The sequence below is a fragment of the Osmerus mordax genome, chromosome 24, assembly GCF_038355195.1.
Source record: "Osmerus mordax isolate fOsmMor3 chromosome 24, fOsmMor3.pri, whole genome shotgun sequence".
NCBI classification, from domain to species: domain Eukaryota; kingdom Metazoa; phylum Chordata; class Actinopteri; order Osmeriformes; family Osmeridae; genus Osmerus; species Osmerus mordax.
This window is the reverse complement of record NC_090073.1, coordinates 9,658,648-9,675,251: the sequence shown is the minus strand read 5'-3', so window position 1 is coordinate 9,675,251 and position 16,604 is coordinate 9,658,648. Positions and strand designations below refer to the sequence as shown.

Here is a 16,604-nt window from a genome sequence, read left to right as displayed (position 1 = left end):
AAGCCATTTAGTTATTGAAATGGTCATTTATATTTATAATATAGGCTAGTATTATTAATACTAATGTCCATGTCCAGCTGGTATGGCCAACCAAATATGTTGTAAGGTACGACGTATTATTCATGGATTTGTGGTTCATGGTGTATGGAAGCAAATCAGTGACAAAATGTTTAGAAGTTATTGAATACTTAATATTGAAATTTAAACACCACCGAATTTGTTGGTTTTGAATCCACCTCTTTAAAGTTGACATTAATTTATTTCAATGTAAAAAATAATAATTTATATGTTCAGAAATTCAGGTTGCTCAAATTTGTACAGTAAAATCAGATCTCACAGCAACTTGAATTTCTGAACATTGAATTTTTGGATCTCATTTTTTTAAACATTGAAATAAATTCATATTTCAATTTTTTAAAGAGCAGAATTCAAAACCATACAATTCGGTGGTGTTTGCATTTAAATATTAAGTATTCAATGTCTTAATATTCAAAACATTATGTCACTGATTTGCTTCCATACTGATGCCTTGTGATTGTGCTGCACACCAGTTTCTCCACGGGGACAAAAAAGCATCTATCTAACTAATGCCAATTTACTCTTACGTTTGTAGTTTGATGAATGTGTTGGCATAGCTAGAGAAGATGCTTTTCATGCAACTCTCTTAATTGCCTCATCAGTTTTGTGTCGTCCAAAAAACACGTTTGGCTCCGCCCCCAAAACGCAGGCGTGCGCAACCTGCAACAGAAGCAAGAGGACACAGGAGTGTTGTTGAGATTAAATGAAAGTCCTTGTGGACGTTAGTATGCTGCCCATACATAGACAAAAGGTATTTTATGTATACGGCAGCGTTTACACGCAATGAATCGTGTATTTTGTGTTGTAGCTACATTGTAAGGTTTTGTTAGCCAGTCCGTATTATGCAGACCACAAAACACTACAGCTAGCTAGCTAACTAGCTATAGTAGCTTTCAGTTTGCTTTCACTAGAAACCTGGCTGTGGGGGTTGTTTTAAATCGAAAAATATCTCACGACTGTTTTAAACTTGTAAATTCACAGAACTAAGTAATACTAGCTTCATTCCTTTCTGCCACTCAGCTTGAGATCCAAGCTATGTTAGCAAACTAGCTACGTCATGCCATCTTACATTAGCAAAGCAACCCGTGAAACATTATGCTATTGATAGCTAGGCTAGCTAGTTTTCTGTGACTTGTGCTAAGACTACCAGAATGGTAATGCATACTTTAAGGAAGCAGCTAGCAAGCTAGCTAGCTGTCTTCACCTAACTAGCTGTCTGTAGTGAGCATAGTTAGCTAGCTAGCCAGATACGCTACAAATTCACCTCGAGGCGCAAGCCGGCTGACACAAATTAAAATAGATACTAGCGAACTTTTATTTGCTAGCCTTAAAACTCTGAAGTATTTTCTCAAAGTTTCTGTTCTGCTCTTTTTATAACCAATGCAGTACCATTTATTAGCTAATTACTACTGTACAACAGCAAACATTTTAACAAACGGTAACAGCACCCCTTTCTCTCACTCAACGTTGTCATTATTCGCATAGTGATGACTCTCATGGCTCTCTCTATGATGCTCCAGGTCTGATTGAAGATAACCATGGAGGAGTCAGGTAGACAACGCTACCCCAAGCAGGGAGAACGGGAGAGAGGGCCAGTAGCTGAAGACGCGGACGTCTGGAGGAGCCAGGACGCAGGTCGGGTGTACAACCCTCAGAAAGAGCGGCCCTATGGAGGGTCTTACGGCTCGGGCTCCAAGAAAGGAGGACCTTTGAGCAGTTCTCCCGGAGGGTTCAAGGGCGGCCACAGCCCCTCGCAGAGAGAAGGGTTCAGGAGGTTCCCAGGTTCTGACAACCAGGCAGGAGGGACAAAGGACAACTGGAGAGACCGTCCCCCGCAGCAGCGCTGGAAGAGGGGCTACCAGGACGAGGACCAGGGGGAGACAACTGCTGACAACTCAGGTAGGCGTCAGACCGAAGTTGAGAATTTGGTTCAGCAGCTATCAGGCCAGCTCCCTGGCGCTAGGTCCATAGGTCATGAGAAGGGCAGCTTGGTTGTGAAACCTGGGCTGATGTAGGTGAGTTTGGGAAATGTAGTGAATCAGGTGTGTTTGTTGTCCTGCTCCAGGGGGGAGGCAGAGGAACCGGGACCGGAGGCGCGGGCACGGTGAGAACGACAGGGGCCCGGTGATCGACGAGTCGGCCCTCTCAGGCAAAGAGCTCCAGGGCCTGAGACAAGCGGAAGAGCAGATCGGCAAAGACGAGATCTTCCGTCTCAACAAGGTTGGTGCTCTTCAGAATAGATATCCGACAAGAACACCCTCACTGTGTTTTGAAAAAAATCTTAAAACTCTATAAAACTTGCACCTGTTATCGGTCAGAGAGTCTGCAGTTGCCTGTTCCTTGCCATGGCTTTTCTCTCGTCTTTATCCAACGATTTGTTTGTTCCCTCTCTCCATGATGGGGTCAGAGGTCGCGTAGCTGCCCCAACGCCCTGTACTCCTGCTCCTTGTGTGACGTGCTGCTGGATTCCGTCCCCGCCGCCCACAGACACATCAGAGACAAGTGGCACAAGAGGCGAGCTCGGGTGAGAGACTCACGACAACCAGACCAAACGATTAATGGTTGCTGGGGTGACTGTTGCTCAGTCACCCCAGCAACTAACCCTTTAATGCGTCGTGATCGACCAACTTGTATATGATCTGACGCTGAAGCCTGTGTGTAGGAAGTCAAGTGGCTGAGCGGTGAGGGAATCAGGCTAGTAATCTGAAGGTTGGCAGTTCGATTCCCGGCCGTGTCAAATGACGTTGTGTCCTTGGGCAAGGCACTTCACCCTACTTGCCTCGGGGGGAATGTCCCTGTACTTACTGTAAGTCGCTCTGGATAAGAGCGTCTGCTAAATGACTAAATGTGTGAGTCCGTCCGTGTGTCCAGGAGAGGAAGGAGGAGACCATGCTGACGGAGATCCTGCCTCCCGGGCCGGACCAGGTGAGCGCCCTCGGCCGCGCCCTGCAGGGCGTGGTGACGGAGCTGGGGATGAGCGACGTGGACGTGGAGAGCAGACGGCAGATCCTGGCTGCCATGCAGGCCGTCCTCCTGTCTGTCCTGCCTGGTGAGACCCTGCAGCTGAGAGGCCTCAGCAACCACCAAGCCCTGCCCATTTGCTCAAATCAAAAATGTTTATGGTCTCTTCAAATCAAATTTAATTTCTTTAGTGCTTTTTCAAGCAGAATCATAGAGGGCTTCACCTATGCCCATAGAACATCTCCTGAACCAACACACAACCCTGTTTTCAGATGTTAGCTTGTGGGGTTGGTGCTTATAGAGCATGTCTGTAGTTTCAAGTTCTGTATAGTTTTTTCTGTATGATGTATTTAATCCTGTGTTGTTTTGGTTTTCCTCCAGGAATCAATCTCAGGCTATATGGATCTTCTTGCACTAAGTTTGGGTTCAAGGATTCAGACATCAACATTGATATTCAGTTTCCCTCTCATGTGAGTAGTCGTGTGTGTGCGTGTGTGAAATTGAAAAGTCAAATCTTGCTCACCCTGTGACTTCTTCATCTGGGGTGGTGAAGCGTCAAACCTGCATGTGAGTTTTATGAAGATTTACAAAGTTGACTGTGTTTCCAGATGCATCAGCCAGAAGTCCTGTTGCTGGTTCATGAAAGTCTGTCCAAGAGTGGTGAGTGAGGAAAAGTGTCGGCTCAGTGAATCAAATGTAAACGGAGCCTTTGCTGGTGTATTTAGTTACTGTGTGTTTACAGATCTCTACGTGGAGATGGAGGCTGATTTCCATGCCAGGGTGCCTGTGGTTATCTGCAAAGAGAAGAAGAGGTGAGTTTCAGTTGTGGAAGTGAAGCTCAGCTTTTCTAATGTCCCATGTTCCACTTGTACAATGTTGTAACTGGAGTGCCCAGTAACTGCAGCGTACACCATTGGGACAGACTGCAAGTGATGTGTCCACAGACCATAATAGTGTTTCCTCTGTAGCGGCCTGGTCTGCAGGATGAGCGCTGGAAACGACAACGCGTACCAGACCACCTGCTACCTAGAGGCCCTGGCTAGCCAGGAGCCCCTCCTCCTCCCTCTGGTCCTGGGCTTCAGACACTGGGCTTGGGTGAGTTACCTCCTCCCCCAGGACCAGCCCCACTATCCCCACTCCTTCCCCAGGATCCCCCACATCATCCCCCCCAACCACCCCCCCACCCCTGCCCTACACCCCCCCAGTAGTTTGTCAGTTCAGCAGCTCAGCTATACATCCCCTTAATACGTCTGTTTAGAGCTAACACCCTCCACCCCACCTGCCTCACCCTCCACCCACCTGCCTCACCCTCCACCCCACCTGCCTCACCCTCCACCCACCTGCCTCACCCTCCACCCACCTGCCTCACCCTCCACCCACCTGCCTCACCCTCCACCCACCTGCCTCACCCTCCACCCCACCTGCCTCACCCTCCACCCACCTGCCTCACCCTCCACCCCACCTGCCTCACCCTCCACCCCACCTGCCTCACCTTCCCCCTGCTGTGTTGTCAGATTTGTCACGTGGACCGAGCGGATGAGGGGGGCCTGCCGTCGTACGTCCTGGCCCTCATGGTCATCTACTTCCTGCAGCAGCGCAAGGAACACATCCTGCCCAGCTACCTGGGCCACGAGGTAGGAGGGGGGGAGTGCTACTGTCTGAATGATGTGCTTGTTTGTTTGTGTGTTTTGATGGGTCTGGGATGTTAATGAGCTGAACTCATCTCGATACATCTCACATTTAATTTGTCTTGACTGAGGTCATCCTGCCCACGCAATATTTGTGATGAGGTAACGATGGCTATATAGATTAATACCGCCAAGCAGAACAAAAACTTATTAGCAATTTAGCAGTTGAACATGAGTTTTCGTTACATCTCGTGTTCTCACTCTTCCCCTCCAGATTAAGGAGTTTTCCGTGAGCAGGCTGTCAGACTTCAGCCTCACCTACCTGGAGGATGGGTTTGTGCACTGGGGCTACCGCTCTGCAAAGGATTCCTCCACACCTGCAGATGGCTTCTACAGGAAGGGCAAGGTGACCACGCTCACATCTCCTCCTGAGGATCTAACAATCCCATGGGAAGAAATTGAAAATAGTATTTAAAAAAATGGAGCTGGAGTTGTCTGATGTGCAGTTGATCTTCTGTGTTGAGACTGATGTTGTTCTGTATCCTGGACTTTGGTGGTGTTTTGATGTTTAACCTGTGTGTGTTGTGTGTGTGTGTGTGTGTGTGTGTTGGGAGCAGGCCCCTCTTGTTTTCCAGGGCCCTCGCTCCCCTCCGGAGGCGGGGCTTCTGTGGGTGGAGATGCTGCGATTCTATTCGCTGGAATTCAACTTCTCCGACAGCGTCATCAGCGTCAGAACCCGTGCCGTCCTATCACGCGAGGCCAAAGACTGGCCGAAGAAACGCATAGCTGTTGAAGGTTAGAATCTCCGTGGACTACTTGGTGTTGTTGAACGTATTGGTTGGCCATAACTAATATTTCTGCACTTGATAGGGCAGTTTTACATGAACTTATTGTATTCCCTAGACCCATTTGCTGTGAAGAGAAACGTGGCTCGCACCTTGAACAGCCAGCAGATGTTTGAGTACATCCTCCACTGCCTCAAAAACACCTACAAGTACTTTGCTCTCCCACTCAACACGGCCCCTGCCAATCACAAGCTAGGAGGGCCGAAACCATCCAATCACAAGCCAGAGAAAGGTTCCGGTTCTAGTCTGGAGGTGGGTCTGGGACCCCAGAGTGACGAGCAGGGCCTCCCCTCCAGCCTGGACTCTCTCAGCCTGGCTGAGTCAGCCAAGGGCCACAAAGGAGAGTCTGGATCTCAGGATTCAAACTGTGTCGTGGAAGAAGAAGAAGAAGTTGGAGAAGGGTACAGTGAATCCGATAAAGAGAAGGAGAGAGAGAGTGCAGATCTGGGGAATAGTAGCCTCTCTGAGGAGGAAGAGGAGGAGGAAGAGGAGGTTTACGGTCGAGAGCACCTGAACAGTTTCACCACAGAAGACGAGGAACTCTTCCAGTTAGACGAGGTGTCCGGGGACGAGCCTCTGTCCGATGAGGAGGGGCCGTGCCAGGAGGAGGAGGGGGAAGAGACGGTGGAAAAAGAGAGAGAAACATCTGGAAAGATTATGGAAGCCCTCGACAAACTGTGTTACGAATTCAACAAACAAGCGTTCACACGGGGGAAGGTAAACAACTAGAATTCGCTTTTCAATTGCCGCAATTGCAATATTGGTAATGTGGGTTAACGGTGACACGGTTAATCATGAGCCTTCCCTCCCCCCAGTCCCACACGGTGGTGTGCAGCCTGTGCAAGCGGGACGGGCACCTGAAGAAAGACTGTCCTGAAGACTTCAAGAAGGTGACGCTGGACCCTCTGCCTCCCATGATCCCCTGCTTCCTGGAGACCCTCAGCCTGGTCTGCGAGCAGTGCTACAGTGAGTACAGATGAGGAGGACGGCTAACGTATTACATTTACATTTAGTACATTTTAGTCATTTAGCAGACGCTCTTATCCAGAGCGACTTACATTAAGTACAGGGACATTCTCCCCGAGGCAAGTAGGGTGAAGTGCCTTGCCCAAGGACACAACGTCATTTTGCACAGCCGGGAATCAAACCAATTCCCTAACCGCTCAGCCACCTCACTCTTAACATATATATATATATATATTTTACAACCAAGCAAATGTCATGTACGTTGTCAAAAACGAGGAAGATTCATTCTTGATTAAGGATTCACCAAACTCTTTAGCTACCAATGTTGAATAATGTATCCGTCTAAACTGAATTCGATAAAGAAATCGGTATTGAACCCATGAAGTCCTATTGGTTAGGCTGTAAGTAGGAGGGTGTTTAAGTGAGTGCAGCTGAGCCAGCTTGGTCCCTGCAGGAGACTTCGCCCCTGATGAGCTGGAGCTGGGAGTCCGAGAGCACATATTGCGGGATCTGGAGCGCTTCGTACGCTGCCAGTTTGCAGGTAAGACTTCAGGCTGTTATCTCCACATACTAAAGTATATCAATATATATATATATATATTTTGTTTTTTACAAATAACTCCCGTGTGTATAACTGTTGCTACTGTAGAAGAACTATCCAGTGCTTCAGAATGTCACTGACAAACGGGTGAAACAAATGGCCTTTTTAATGTAAAAAAACAAAACAATCTTTGTTTAATCTGTGTTTTTGGTGAAAGGTGCAAAACTTCGCCTGTTTGGTTCTTCGAAGAACGGATTTGGCTTCAAGCAGAGTGACTTGGACATCTGCATGGTGTTAGAGGGACAGGAGACTGCTGATGTAATTATACAAACGTTTATTTCATTTGACATGCATATCATTCCACCCAACCATTAACAATATTTAAAATATTTGTTTTAAAATCACACTAGGTCACCTTGGCACACAGAAATTAACAAAAATATATTGTAAACACCTTGCAAACAACTGAAATAGGCCGGGTTTCCCAGATTAGTTAAGAAGCTCTTAACTCTAAGAGCGTTCTATCTTTACGAATCTGGGAAACCCGGCCATAGTCTGTAAGTAGATATGAATCAACATAATATTAATTGCCTTTTTTATAAATAACTTGTAACAGCTGATCGCACAAGATCGCAAAAATCACCTTTTTTTGTGTACATGGTACTGTGTGTTGTGTAGGTGATGTGTACATGGTACTGTGTGTTGTGTAGGTGATGATGTGTACATGGTACTGTGTGTTGTGTAGGTGATGTGTACATGGTACTGTGTGTTGTGTAGGTGATGTGTACATGGTACTGTGTGTTGTGTAGGTGATGATGTGTACATGGTACTGTGTGTTGTGTAGGTGATGTGTACATGGTACTGTGTGTTGTGTAGGTGATGTGTACATGGTACTGTGTGTTGTGTAGGTGATGTGTACATGGTACTGTGTGTTGTGTAGGTGATGTGTACATGGTACTGTGTGTTGTGTAGGTGATGTGTACATGGTACTGTGTGTTGTGTAGGTGATGTGTACATGGTACTGTGTGTTGTGTAGGTGATGTGTACATGGTACTGTGTGTTGTGTAGGTGATGTGTACATGGTACTGTGTGTTGTGTAGGTGATGTGTACATGGTACTGTGTGTAGTGTAGGTGATGTGTACATGGTACTGTGTGTTTACGCTGGCGTGTGATGTGCTCTATCCTCAGGACCTGGACTGCATCAGTGTTATTGAGAATGTGGCCAGACTGCTGAGGAAACACCCAGGTCTGGTCCTCACTACCTGCCCCTACGTCGTTACTCAACTGAACTTTTATTTAGTTAGAAGATATACTTACAGTGGTCATTTGAGAGCTTGTGATCAAGTTAGGAGAAACAGCCCCATCTAATGGCAATTCATGCTTCTGTGCATCAGCCTTTAATTAACTCATACAGACTATTCTTAGCGTGTTTCCCCCTACTGAAGGAATTTATATATTTGTAGGCATTTCTGCTTTATGAATGATAGTGTCAGTCTGAGAGAGACAGGAAAGGCAGGGGGAGAGAGAGAGGATGACAGGCAGCTAAGGACCCGGGCTGGAATGGAAGCCGGGCTGCGGCCTCAGCCTGTGTGCTTTGTGTTGTTTCTGGATGGGGAGGCCCTGCCTACGTAAACACTGTTAAACACTACTGCATTCAACGTAAGGAACACATGCATTCTTGTTTTGATAACTGGGGGTGAATATTTTTGTCCAGAAACACGAAAAAATAATACATACTAGCCTAATTATCTATTTGCAAGCTGAGCTAGCCAAATTATTCCACCCTTCATATCTCTTCAGCGGTCTGAAATCACACATCAGGATGAGAGAAGTGTGTGATTTCATCCATCATTCTGTCTGCACCCCCAGATCTAAGAAACATCCTGCCCATCACCACAGCCAAAGTGCCCATCGTCAAGTTCTACCACGTGCGCACCAGTCTGGAGGGAGACATCAGCCTTTACAACACACTGGTAAGGGGGAACAAGCCGGAAGGTCTTGGCAGACTGGGAGGAAAAAATGGGAGATTGAACTTGCTTTCTGTCTTTCTCCCATCAGGCTTTGCACAACACTAACCTGCTGGCGTGCTACGCCGCGATCGACCGCAGGGTCACCATCCTCTGCTACGTCATGAAGGTCTTTGCCAAGGTAACCCCCCCCCACACACACACACACACACACACACACACACACACAAACACACTCGTAACACCTGCCTACATGATCAGGTCAACATCATCCTATCTTTCCTCACTGTTACACGTAAGTCGTGTGCTCAGCACGGCGCCATTCTAACCCTCGCGTCCCGTCCGTGTGAGGCGAGGGCGCGTCCCGTCCGTGTGAGGCGAGGGCGAGTCCCGTCCGTGTGAGGCGAGGGCGAGTCCCGTCCGTCTGAGGCGAGGACGCGTCCCGTCCGTGTGAGGCGAGGACGCGTCGCGTGTCCCCAAGGTTGTGACGTGTGTTCCCTCCCCTGCAGATGTGTGACATTGGGGACGCGTCGCGAGGCAGCCTGTCGTCCTACGCCTACACCCTCATGGTGCTGTTCTACCTGCAGCAGAGGAGCCCGCCGCTCATCCCTGTGCTCCAGGAGGTCTCTCACACACACACACCGCACGCTCACACACACCACACACACACGCTCACACACACACCACTTGCTCACAAACACACACCTGGCTTCATTGACCTTGACCTCACCTAGTTCTGCGTTCATCCTAGAGTGAGCGTTACCGATGAGACGTCCAAGAGCGTTGATGAAGAAAGGAATAACAAATGGTGATCTTTTCCTGACTAGATTTACGATGGGGATGTGAAGCCAGAGGTGCTGGTCGATGGCTGGAACGTGTACTTTTATGATGACATGGAGGCTCTGGTAAGTTGTGTGTGTGTTGAGCATGTTGGTGTTTAAGTGTGTGATTATTCCACCTGAATCCAACTGCTTGTTTCTGCTTAATAAACACATTGTCTTTGTGTCTCTCTCCAGCCCAGTCGCTGGCCGCAGTACCAGAAGAATACTGAATCCGTGGGGGCACTGTGGCTGGGCTTGCTGCAGTTCTACACAGAGGAGTTTGACTTCAGAGAGCACGTCATCTGCATCCGCCAGCACGCTCCCCTCACCACCTTCAACAAGCAGTGGACCTCAAAGTACATCGTCATCGAGGGTGAGTCCAGACTAGAGAGGGCTGTGGAGGAGAGCAGCCAGCCCCCTCAGACTAGAGAGGACTGTGGAGGAGAGGGGAGTGCTGTCGGTTTGGTGTCTCGTCCAAATTAGTTTGCAGTGAGGATGTTATTTCCCTCGTGTCAAAGTGTTGTCTTCCTGTTTCCCCAGACCCGTTTGATCTTAACCATAACCTGGGAGCTGGCCTGTCCAGGAGAAGTAGGTTTCTTTCTGTTAATATATCCTGTCTGGACCTTTTTAGACCTTCTGTTCTGCTAACCAGTCTTTCTTCTCCATCACAGTGACTAACTTCATCATGAAGGCCTTCATCAACGGCAGAAGAGTGTTCGGCGTTCCTGTCAAAAGCTATCCTCCAGAGTACCCCAGCCAAATGGTTCGTGTTCACAAACGTTCACGTTTGAAAAAAAAAAGGTTCCCAAGCATGCGTGTAAAATGTGTGTTTTCCCTCCTCCCTCACGAGCGCTGTGTGTGTGTCTCCAGGAGTATTTCTTTGATCCGGAGGTTCTTACGGAGGGAGAACTGGCGCCCAACGACCGTTGCTGCAGGATCTGCGGCAAGATCGGCCACTTCATGAAAGACTGCCCCATGCGCAAAAAGTATGAATCGCCAACAAACTGCCTTTCTCTTCTCTGTTGATGCGTGTGTGTCTTACTGATGTGTGTGTGTTACTGATGTGTGTGTGTGTGTGGGACAGGTCAAAGCAGAGGAGGGACCAGGAAGACAGGAACAGGGCGGAGGGACGGAGAGACTGGGCAGAGCCGGCCGACGGGGGCCGGGAGGGGACACCGTGGAAGGGAGAGCGCTGGAGGAGACCGGAGGAGAAGCGCTGTTGCTTCCTGTGCGGCTCTCAAGCGCACATGAAGAAGGACTGTCCTCAGTACAGAGGGCCCCCAATAGGTAGGAGGCACTCAGAAACCTGTTTTTAAACCGGGCTTTCTACTGCCAATTCCTGCCATTTTTCGTGATATTACTGGAATTTCCCCTTAATTCAGTTGTGTGGAATGACTGTCATGGGTGCACTGATAACTGTGTTAACTTTTTTTTTTTTTTGCAGCAAGTGCCAAAGAGAAAGACAGACAGGTATTTGACACACACACAAATTCCACCACCATCTGACAAACACACACACACACATTCCCAGAGAGATTCTCATCTTTGTTTCCTTGTCTAGGGCTTGCATCCCCATGACGAGAAAAGTAAAACGAGGCAGAAAAATGTCCACAGTCCACAGACAGGTGTGTGTTCCCGCCGTCAGGCTCGGCGTCATGGTTACGTCTGAGCGTGTGGGCGGGTGTGTTATTCTGGTGTGTTTGAACGTTTTAGGAAGTCTATCCAGCAGACACCAGGGGCGGGCCGGTCAGGGGCGGAGCCTGGTAGACTGAGGACGACCACATGGAGGAAGAGAAGAAGAAAAAAGAGGAGAAAAGAAGAACGAGAGGCTCGAGAGCAGTGACCTCCAAGCCCATCTTCTTCGGTGAACCCTGAACCAGGACTGCACCGTAGAAATTCACAGACCCCCCCCCCTCCCCCCCCCCAAAATGAAAGAAAATTGGCCCAATGTGTCCCAGAGGACAAGAAGGCCATTTTATGTTTTAAACCCTTCGCTCCTCTCAGAGGAGCTTTTAAAAGAACTTGTTTTAACCGGCTGCATGCACGTCACTTCCTCGTTTACCTAAACAACAAGGTTTCTGCTTTTACATTATTTTGTTCTTTGTTTTTTTTGTTTTTTAAGAGTGATTTTTTAAATTTTGTTTCCTGTGCACTGATTGTTCACTGTCTCCCTCCTCGTTTAGCCTAGCAAGCAGTTTGTGCCATGGCTCTGGTGTCTGAGTCACACAACGCAGGTACTTTTACTGGCTTTCCTCATGTACGTCTGCAGGGTTTTGTGATTTTAAATAGGGTGGAACTGCCTGAACAAGGGGTCAAATTATTTTCTTTCAGCAACAAAAAAAAGATTTTATTTTTCACTTATGACGTACGAGTTTCCAAAGATGGTAGAAGTCCATTCCACTTTCCTCTAACCCGATTAAGGCTACTGTATATGCAATGATGTAAGAACTCTTTAACATTGTAAAAGAGAGTGAGGTTGGGCAACTCAATTTTCCGGAGCAGTTAATGCAGTCTTCAAGTTCACCGTCTTGGACTCTACCTAACGTCGAGCCATCTCAAATTGGAAAGCGTCGTTTATTTTACCCAACAAAGTTAATCATATTCCTGATGTGACAGCAAATTGTGTCAATCATGAAGTATTTATTAGATATTTTTGTTTATTATTGGAATGTTAATTTGTTTTTGCCATTTCATTTTTTGCAAAATAACAACTCGATTTTATGGTATACTCCAGCAGAATGTCTTTTGTTATTGAATATATGAAATGATCACAATTCTCTTTGAACTCGAGATGTTGATATAGAGATACACTGTGGTTCCTAAAACTTGAGTTGGTCAATCCAAAGTTCAAGAGAAAATAAGAAACTGTTCAACTATTGATTTTGTTTGGCCAGACACAGTAATTTGTGGCCGTGGTGGATTTGGTTAGTCAGAAAGGTAGCTGTAATGTAAGGCTCTGTGCCCCAGGCTGATTTGCTGCTAGTGTTCTGTCTGAAAGACCCTTCTTAAATAAAACTTATTTAGGTGAAAATTGTTTACTTTTTTTCCATGTCATTTAATCATTTGTGAGCCTTTTAGGGAGACCGTTGCCTGTTCTCGTTAATTTGTGTATACAAAATCGAATAGCGATAACGTTAGTATTTGCTAAGTAACTGTCGGTTGAATATAGATTAAATGTTCCCCTCCCAGTCCCGCTGTCAAAACGTGTTCACGGTCTCTCCTAATAACACGATAACCGCTGTAGTTTGACATCGCCTATCTTCTTAAGACCATTTCGGTCGTTGTTTGTGGCGTCAGTGAACTAGAAAACTATTGGTGTAATTTCCTGTCAATTAAAGCGTCACCCAATTGTGAAACACTTTACATAAACAGAGGGGCGGGGTTTCTCATGCGGTTGCGCGTCTGAAGTGTTTTCACGTCAAGTCGCTGACTTTTTTACAGAAGTCCAAAATGTCCGCCTCCATGGTGCGAGCGACCGTCAGGGCGGTCAGCAAAAGAAAGATTTTAGCCACAAGAGCAGCATTAACACTGGTGAGTTTTTCAGCAGTATGAATAGATAGTTTACCACGGAATAATATCAGTGGTGTTTGTGTGTAGTGAAGTAACCTTATTACAAATAGCCTGGATATGTGTTTGCACTCTTCGGCTAGCTCGATTTGGCTAGCTAGATAATGACGATGACGTTACATCACAACACACAAGTCGTTGTTGAAGATAATTGTTCATTTAACGTTAAGTTCATCGCTGTTCATAGTGATCGTAAGAAATAGGGATTTAATGAAGGACAATTCACAGGCCATGGTTTCGGTAACTTGTCGTTTGCTAGGTTCGTGGTAAAAGGTTGTGCTAGCATGTTTACTGTCACTGTTAGATAAGTGACGATTGACTGCAAGCTCACTTTGTCTTAGCATGTTATAAGCGAAGATGTGTCTTATAAAGTAAAATCTAAGCGTTTAGAGCGAAGCATCTAGACATCGTTCACTGTACATCGTGTTTTCCTATTTGGCTGCATTACTCAGCAGTTTGAGTGCTAATTCCCTTCTGTTCCACCTCCTCCAGACTCCGTCTGCTGTGAACAGGATCAGACTGTTGCTGCAGGATAAGCCAGAGTTTGTGAGTATATCTAACACGTCACACACGTATGAGCTACTTTTATCGACAACGGTATAAAAAAAATGTATAAACGCAAGCTCGAATCATTTCAATTTCAAATGGCGTTGAGGAGAAGCAGTGACGGTGGCGTGTGTGTGTGCAGATCGGTATGAAGGTTGGGGTGAGGACGCGAGGCTGTAACGGCCTGACCTACACCCTGGACTACACCAAGGCGAAGGACAAGGCTGACGAGGAGGTCTTGCAGGACGGTGAGTAACATTTGAGGAAAAAAGGGAAACCGCAAGGGCACCAGTTGTTATTCAGTATACGAGTTAGTCAGGGGCCCGAATACTTTTACAAGGCATTGTGTATACAGTATATACGTGTCTGTGTGTATATGTGTATATATATATGTATATATATATATATATATATACATATATATATATATATGCGCGCTCATGTCTTGTTCTTGTAGGCGTGAGGGTGTTCATCGAGAAGAAAGCCCAGCTGACTCTGCTGGGGACAGAAATGGACTATGTAGAAACTAAACTCTCAAATGAGTTTGTCTTCAACAACCCCAACATCAAGGGAACGTGTGGCTGTGGAGAGAGTTTCAACATCTGAACATCACAGGGCCTCCTGACACACATATACACACACACACACACACACACACACACACTATTTTAGTCCCCTTAACTAGACACACACACACTTTTAGTCCTTTCATCAGGAGGCCCACGAATTAAAATAAAACGCGAGAGTGAAGAAGTCTGGTAATACGGAATTCTTTGGGAAGTTGCCATGCCGATGCTGCTACGACGACGACTGCTGCCCTCCGACAAGTCACACGCCCTCCCGACACGCCTGGATGACGGGGGGGGACTGTCACACTCCACAAGCCCCTCCCTCTCTCCCTACACTCAGCTAGCACGCAAAAACCCTGCAAAGAAGCTCACTTCCTCTTCCTGCATGTCACTTCCTGCGGTCAGTGGTAGAAGTCCGTTAACAGACACTCTCGCTACACTTAGATGCTCTCGGTCTCAGGCTTACCCTCTGTGGGCCTTTGAGGGGGGGAGGGGGGGTGAAGGGGGCGTGGGGGCGTGGGCGACAACAACAACCAGGATGGCCTGTAGTGCGGTCACAGGAAGTATAAACAGTAGTTGTCTCCGAATGTCCTTTCACTTGAGGCTCTTAACAGATTACAAGTTTGATCATGTAACTAAATCATGGTGTTCAGTCGTGAACCCTTCTCCTTTTCCATGCTACTTAGCCCAACAGCTTGGGCAACAATCTTGGTGGAGAATTCCTCCACGCTGGTCTAAAAGGCCGCTCAGTAGCCTACAACCTGCCCAGAGTCAGTTACCATCCATCCAGTGACAGGACTGCCCTCCACTTCCTGAATCAGCAGAGGAAGTGATGCAAATACAAAGAAAACTGATCTTTACAGTTTTGCCGTTTGGTTGTTTGAAATGGAGTATATTATATATGTAAGTATATTTATATAATGAATGTCCCAACTCCCTTAAACCGCATTTAACGCACAAAAAAATGTATTTCTCAAATACTTTTCAGTCAGCCATTTTTGTTTTTGCTCTGGATTCTTCTTGCAGAATTTTGCATTAGAAATGAATCTGACAGGTGAACGTGCACCCTGTAAGCCTTGCTGTGAGGATATTTACATCCATAAACCATAAACATGTCGGAATTGTAACAAAACGTTTAATATGTAAACATCTTCAGATTCAAGCTGACAAGTCTGGACTTTCATCTCAAGACAAATATGATATTTCAAATCCAAGGTTTTCGGAGTACAGAGCCAAAACAAACTAATCCCTTACAGGAATGATGACACTGTATATGAGGTTTGTGTTTTTATTTTATTTTGCTCAAACCAGAACAAGTGTATGTATAAACTGTGTGCTGTTAATACTTCAGATTTCTAACCAGTGTAATGTATTTGTACAGTTGGTGTGGAACATATAGAATAAATGGATTTTAAAAAGAAACCATTGTGGGATTTGATATCTGACGAATTTAAAGGGTTGATCTGGAGTTCTAAATTGTGCATTTGGTAAGTACCAAACCCATTAACTGTGTCCATATTTTGTCACACTACTACCTTAACTGCACTTTATTTGACTATGACATCATCAGTGAGTCATATTACGGTTCATATCTGTTTCCTCAAATCACAATTCTCCCCATTTATGGTGCGGACCAGAGGGCACCTATTTCAGGTACTAGCTCACTGCCGCTGTGGGTAGAGACTTCTGTCAGCTTAGAATTAATTAGACCAGAGATCATTTTCTTCCCAGTAATAACTTTTTGTTATTATATGATTAGATTTCTGTGCTTGTGTGAGTGTGCGTTCTTTGATTATCAGGCCATGTTTATTCAAGATGCAAAGCTAGCCTAACGAGTCAAGATCTGCATACGAGATCGAGAGAGATTCTAAAATGGACTTGAAGTGTTTACTGCTGTAGTCTTTAATTAATATAGTCCTTCAGGATTTATCAAACACTTCTATAATCATCCCTAACAATATTTGTGATTATCTAAGACCATGGGTGACCAAACTGGGGGAAAAAATGGCGACCACAGTGATTTGTACGGGTTAAAGGTAGGAAAAAAATAAAAATCAAGCTCAGCCTTTCCTGACTTAATATTTAACATAAATGGGAAAAAATAATATTTGTAT

The 16,604-nt window shown here is 46.2% G+C and overlaps 2 protein-coding genes across 2 annotated transcripts; both read left to right on the top strand.

The window, feature by feature from the left end:
- The first annotated feature begins 728 nt into the window (after positions 1-728).
- Positions 729-11,729, top strand: tut7 (terminal uridylyl transferase 7). The gene is made up of 29 exons (XM_067227915.1): positions 729-829; positions 1,599-1,977; positions 2,144-2,298; positions 2,486-2,602; positions 2,950-3,127; positions 3,421-3,509; positions 3,648-3,699; positions 3,782-3,851; positions 4,008-4,134; positions 4,554-4,673; positions 4,942-5,073; positions 5,285-5,462; positions 5,571-6,229; positions 6,328-6,478; positions 6,933-7,019; positions 7,237-7,337; positions 8,209-8,266; positions 8,890-8,993; positions 9,079-9,168; positions 9,497-9,610; positions 9,815-9,892; positions 10,004-10,181; positions 10,349-10,396; positions 10,480-10,571; positions 10,679-10,794; positions 10,893-11,095; positions 11,253-11,278; positions 11,370-11,433; positions 11,522-11,729. Exons 2-29 carry the CDS (start codon positions 1,617-1,619, stop codon positions 11,578-11,580), a joined length of 3,807 nt encoding a protein of 1,268 aa, XP_067084016.1. The 5' UTR covers positions 729-829; positions 1,599-1,616; the 3' UTR covers positions 11,581-11,729.
- A 1,529-nt stretch (positions 11,730-13,258) lies between these two features.
- On the top strand, positions 13,259-14,987 carry isca1 (iron-sulfur cluster assembly 1). Its single transcript, XM_067228210.1, has 4 exons — positions 13,259-13,339; positions 13,868-13,921; positions 14,064-14,169; positions 14,379-14,987. The coding sequence occupies exons 1-4, from the start codon at positions 13,259-13,261 to the stop codon at positions 14,525-14,527; spliced, it is 390 nt and encodes a 129-aa protein (XP_067084311.1). The 3' UTR covers positions 14,528-14,987.
- The last annotated feature ends 1,617 nt before the right edge of the window (positions 14,988-16,604 follow it).

Bases quoted from the DNA above. Each gene is read 5' to 3' on its own strand.
- tut7 (XM_067227915.1), top strand. From the start codon at position 1,617: ATGGAGGAGTCAGGTAGACAACGCTACCCCAAGCAGGGAGAACGGGAG. The intron at 10,795-10,892 runs GTATGAATCGCC...TGTGTGGGACAG, and splicing joins GACTGCCCCATGCGCAAAAA to GTCAAAGCAGAGGAGGGACC. The intron at 11,279-11,369 runs GTATTTGACACA...TTCCTTGTCTAG, and splicing joins CCAAAGAGAAAGACAGACAG to GGCTTGCATCCCCATGACGA.
- isca1 (XM_067228210.1), top strand. From the start codon at position 13,259: ATGTCCGCCTCCATGGTGCGAGCGACCGTCAGGGCGGTCAGCAAAAGA. The intron at 13,922-14,063 runs GTGAGTATATCT...GTGTGTGTGCAG, and splicing joins TGCAGGATAAGCCAGAGTTT to ATCGGTATGAAGGTTGGGGT. The intron at 14,170-14,378 runs GTGAGTAACATT...TTGTTCTTGTAG, and splicing joins CGAGGAGGTCTTGCAGGACG to GCGTGAGGGTGTTCATCGAG.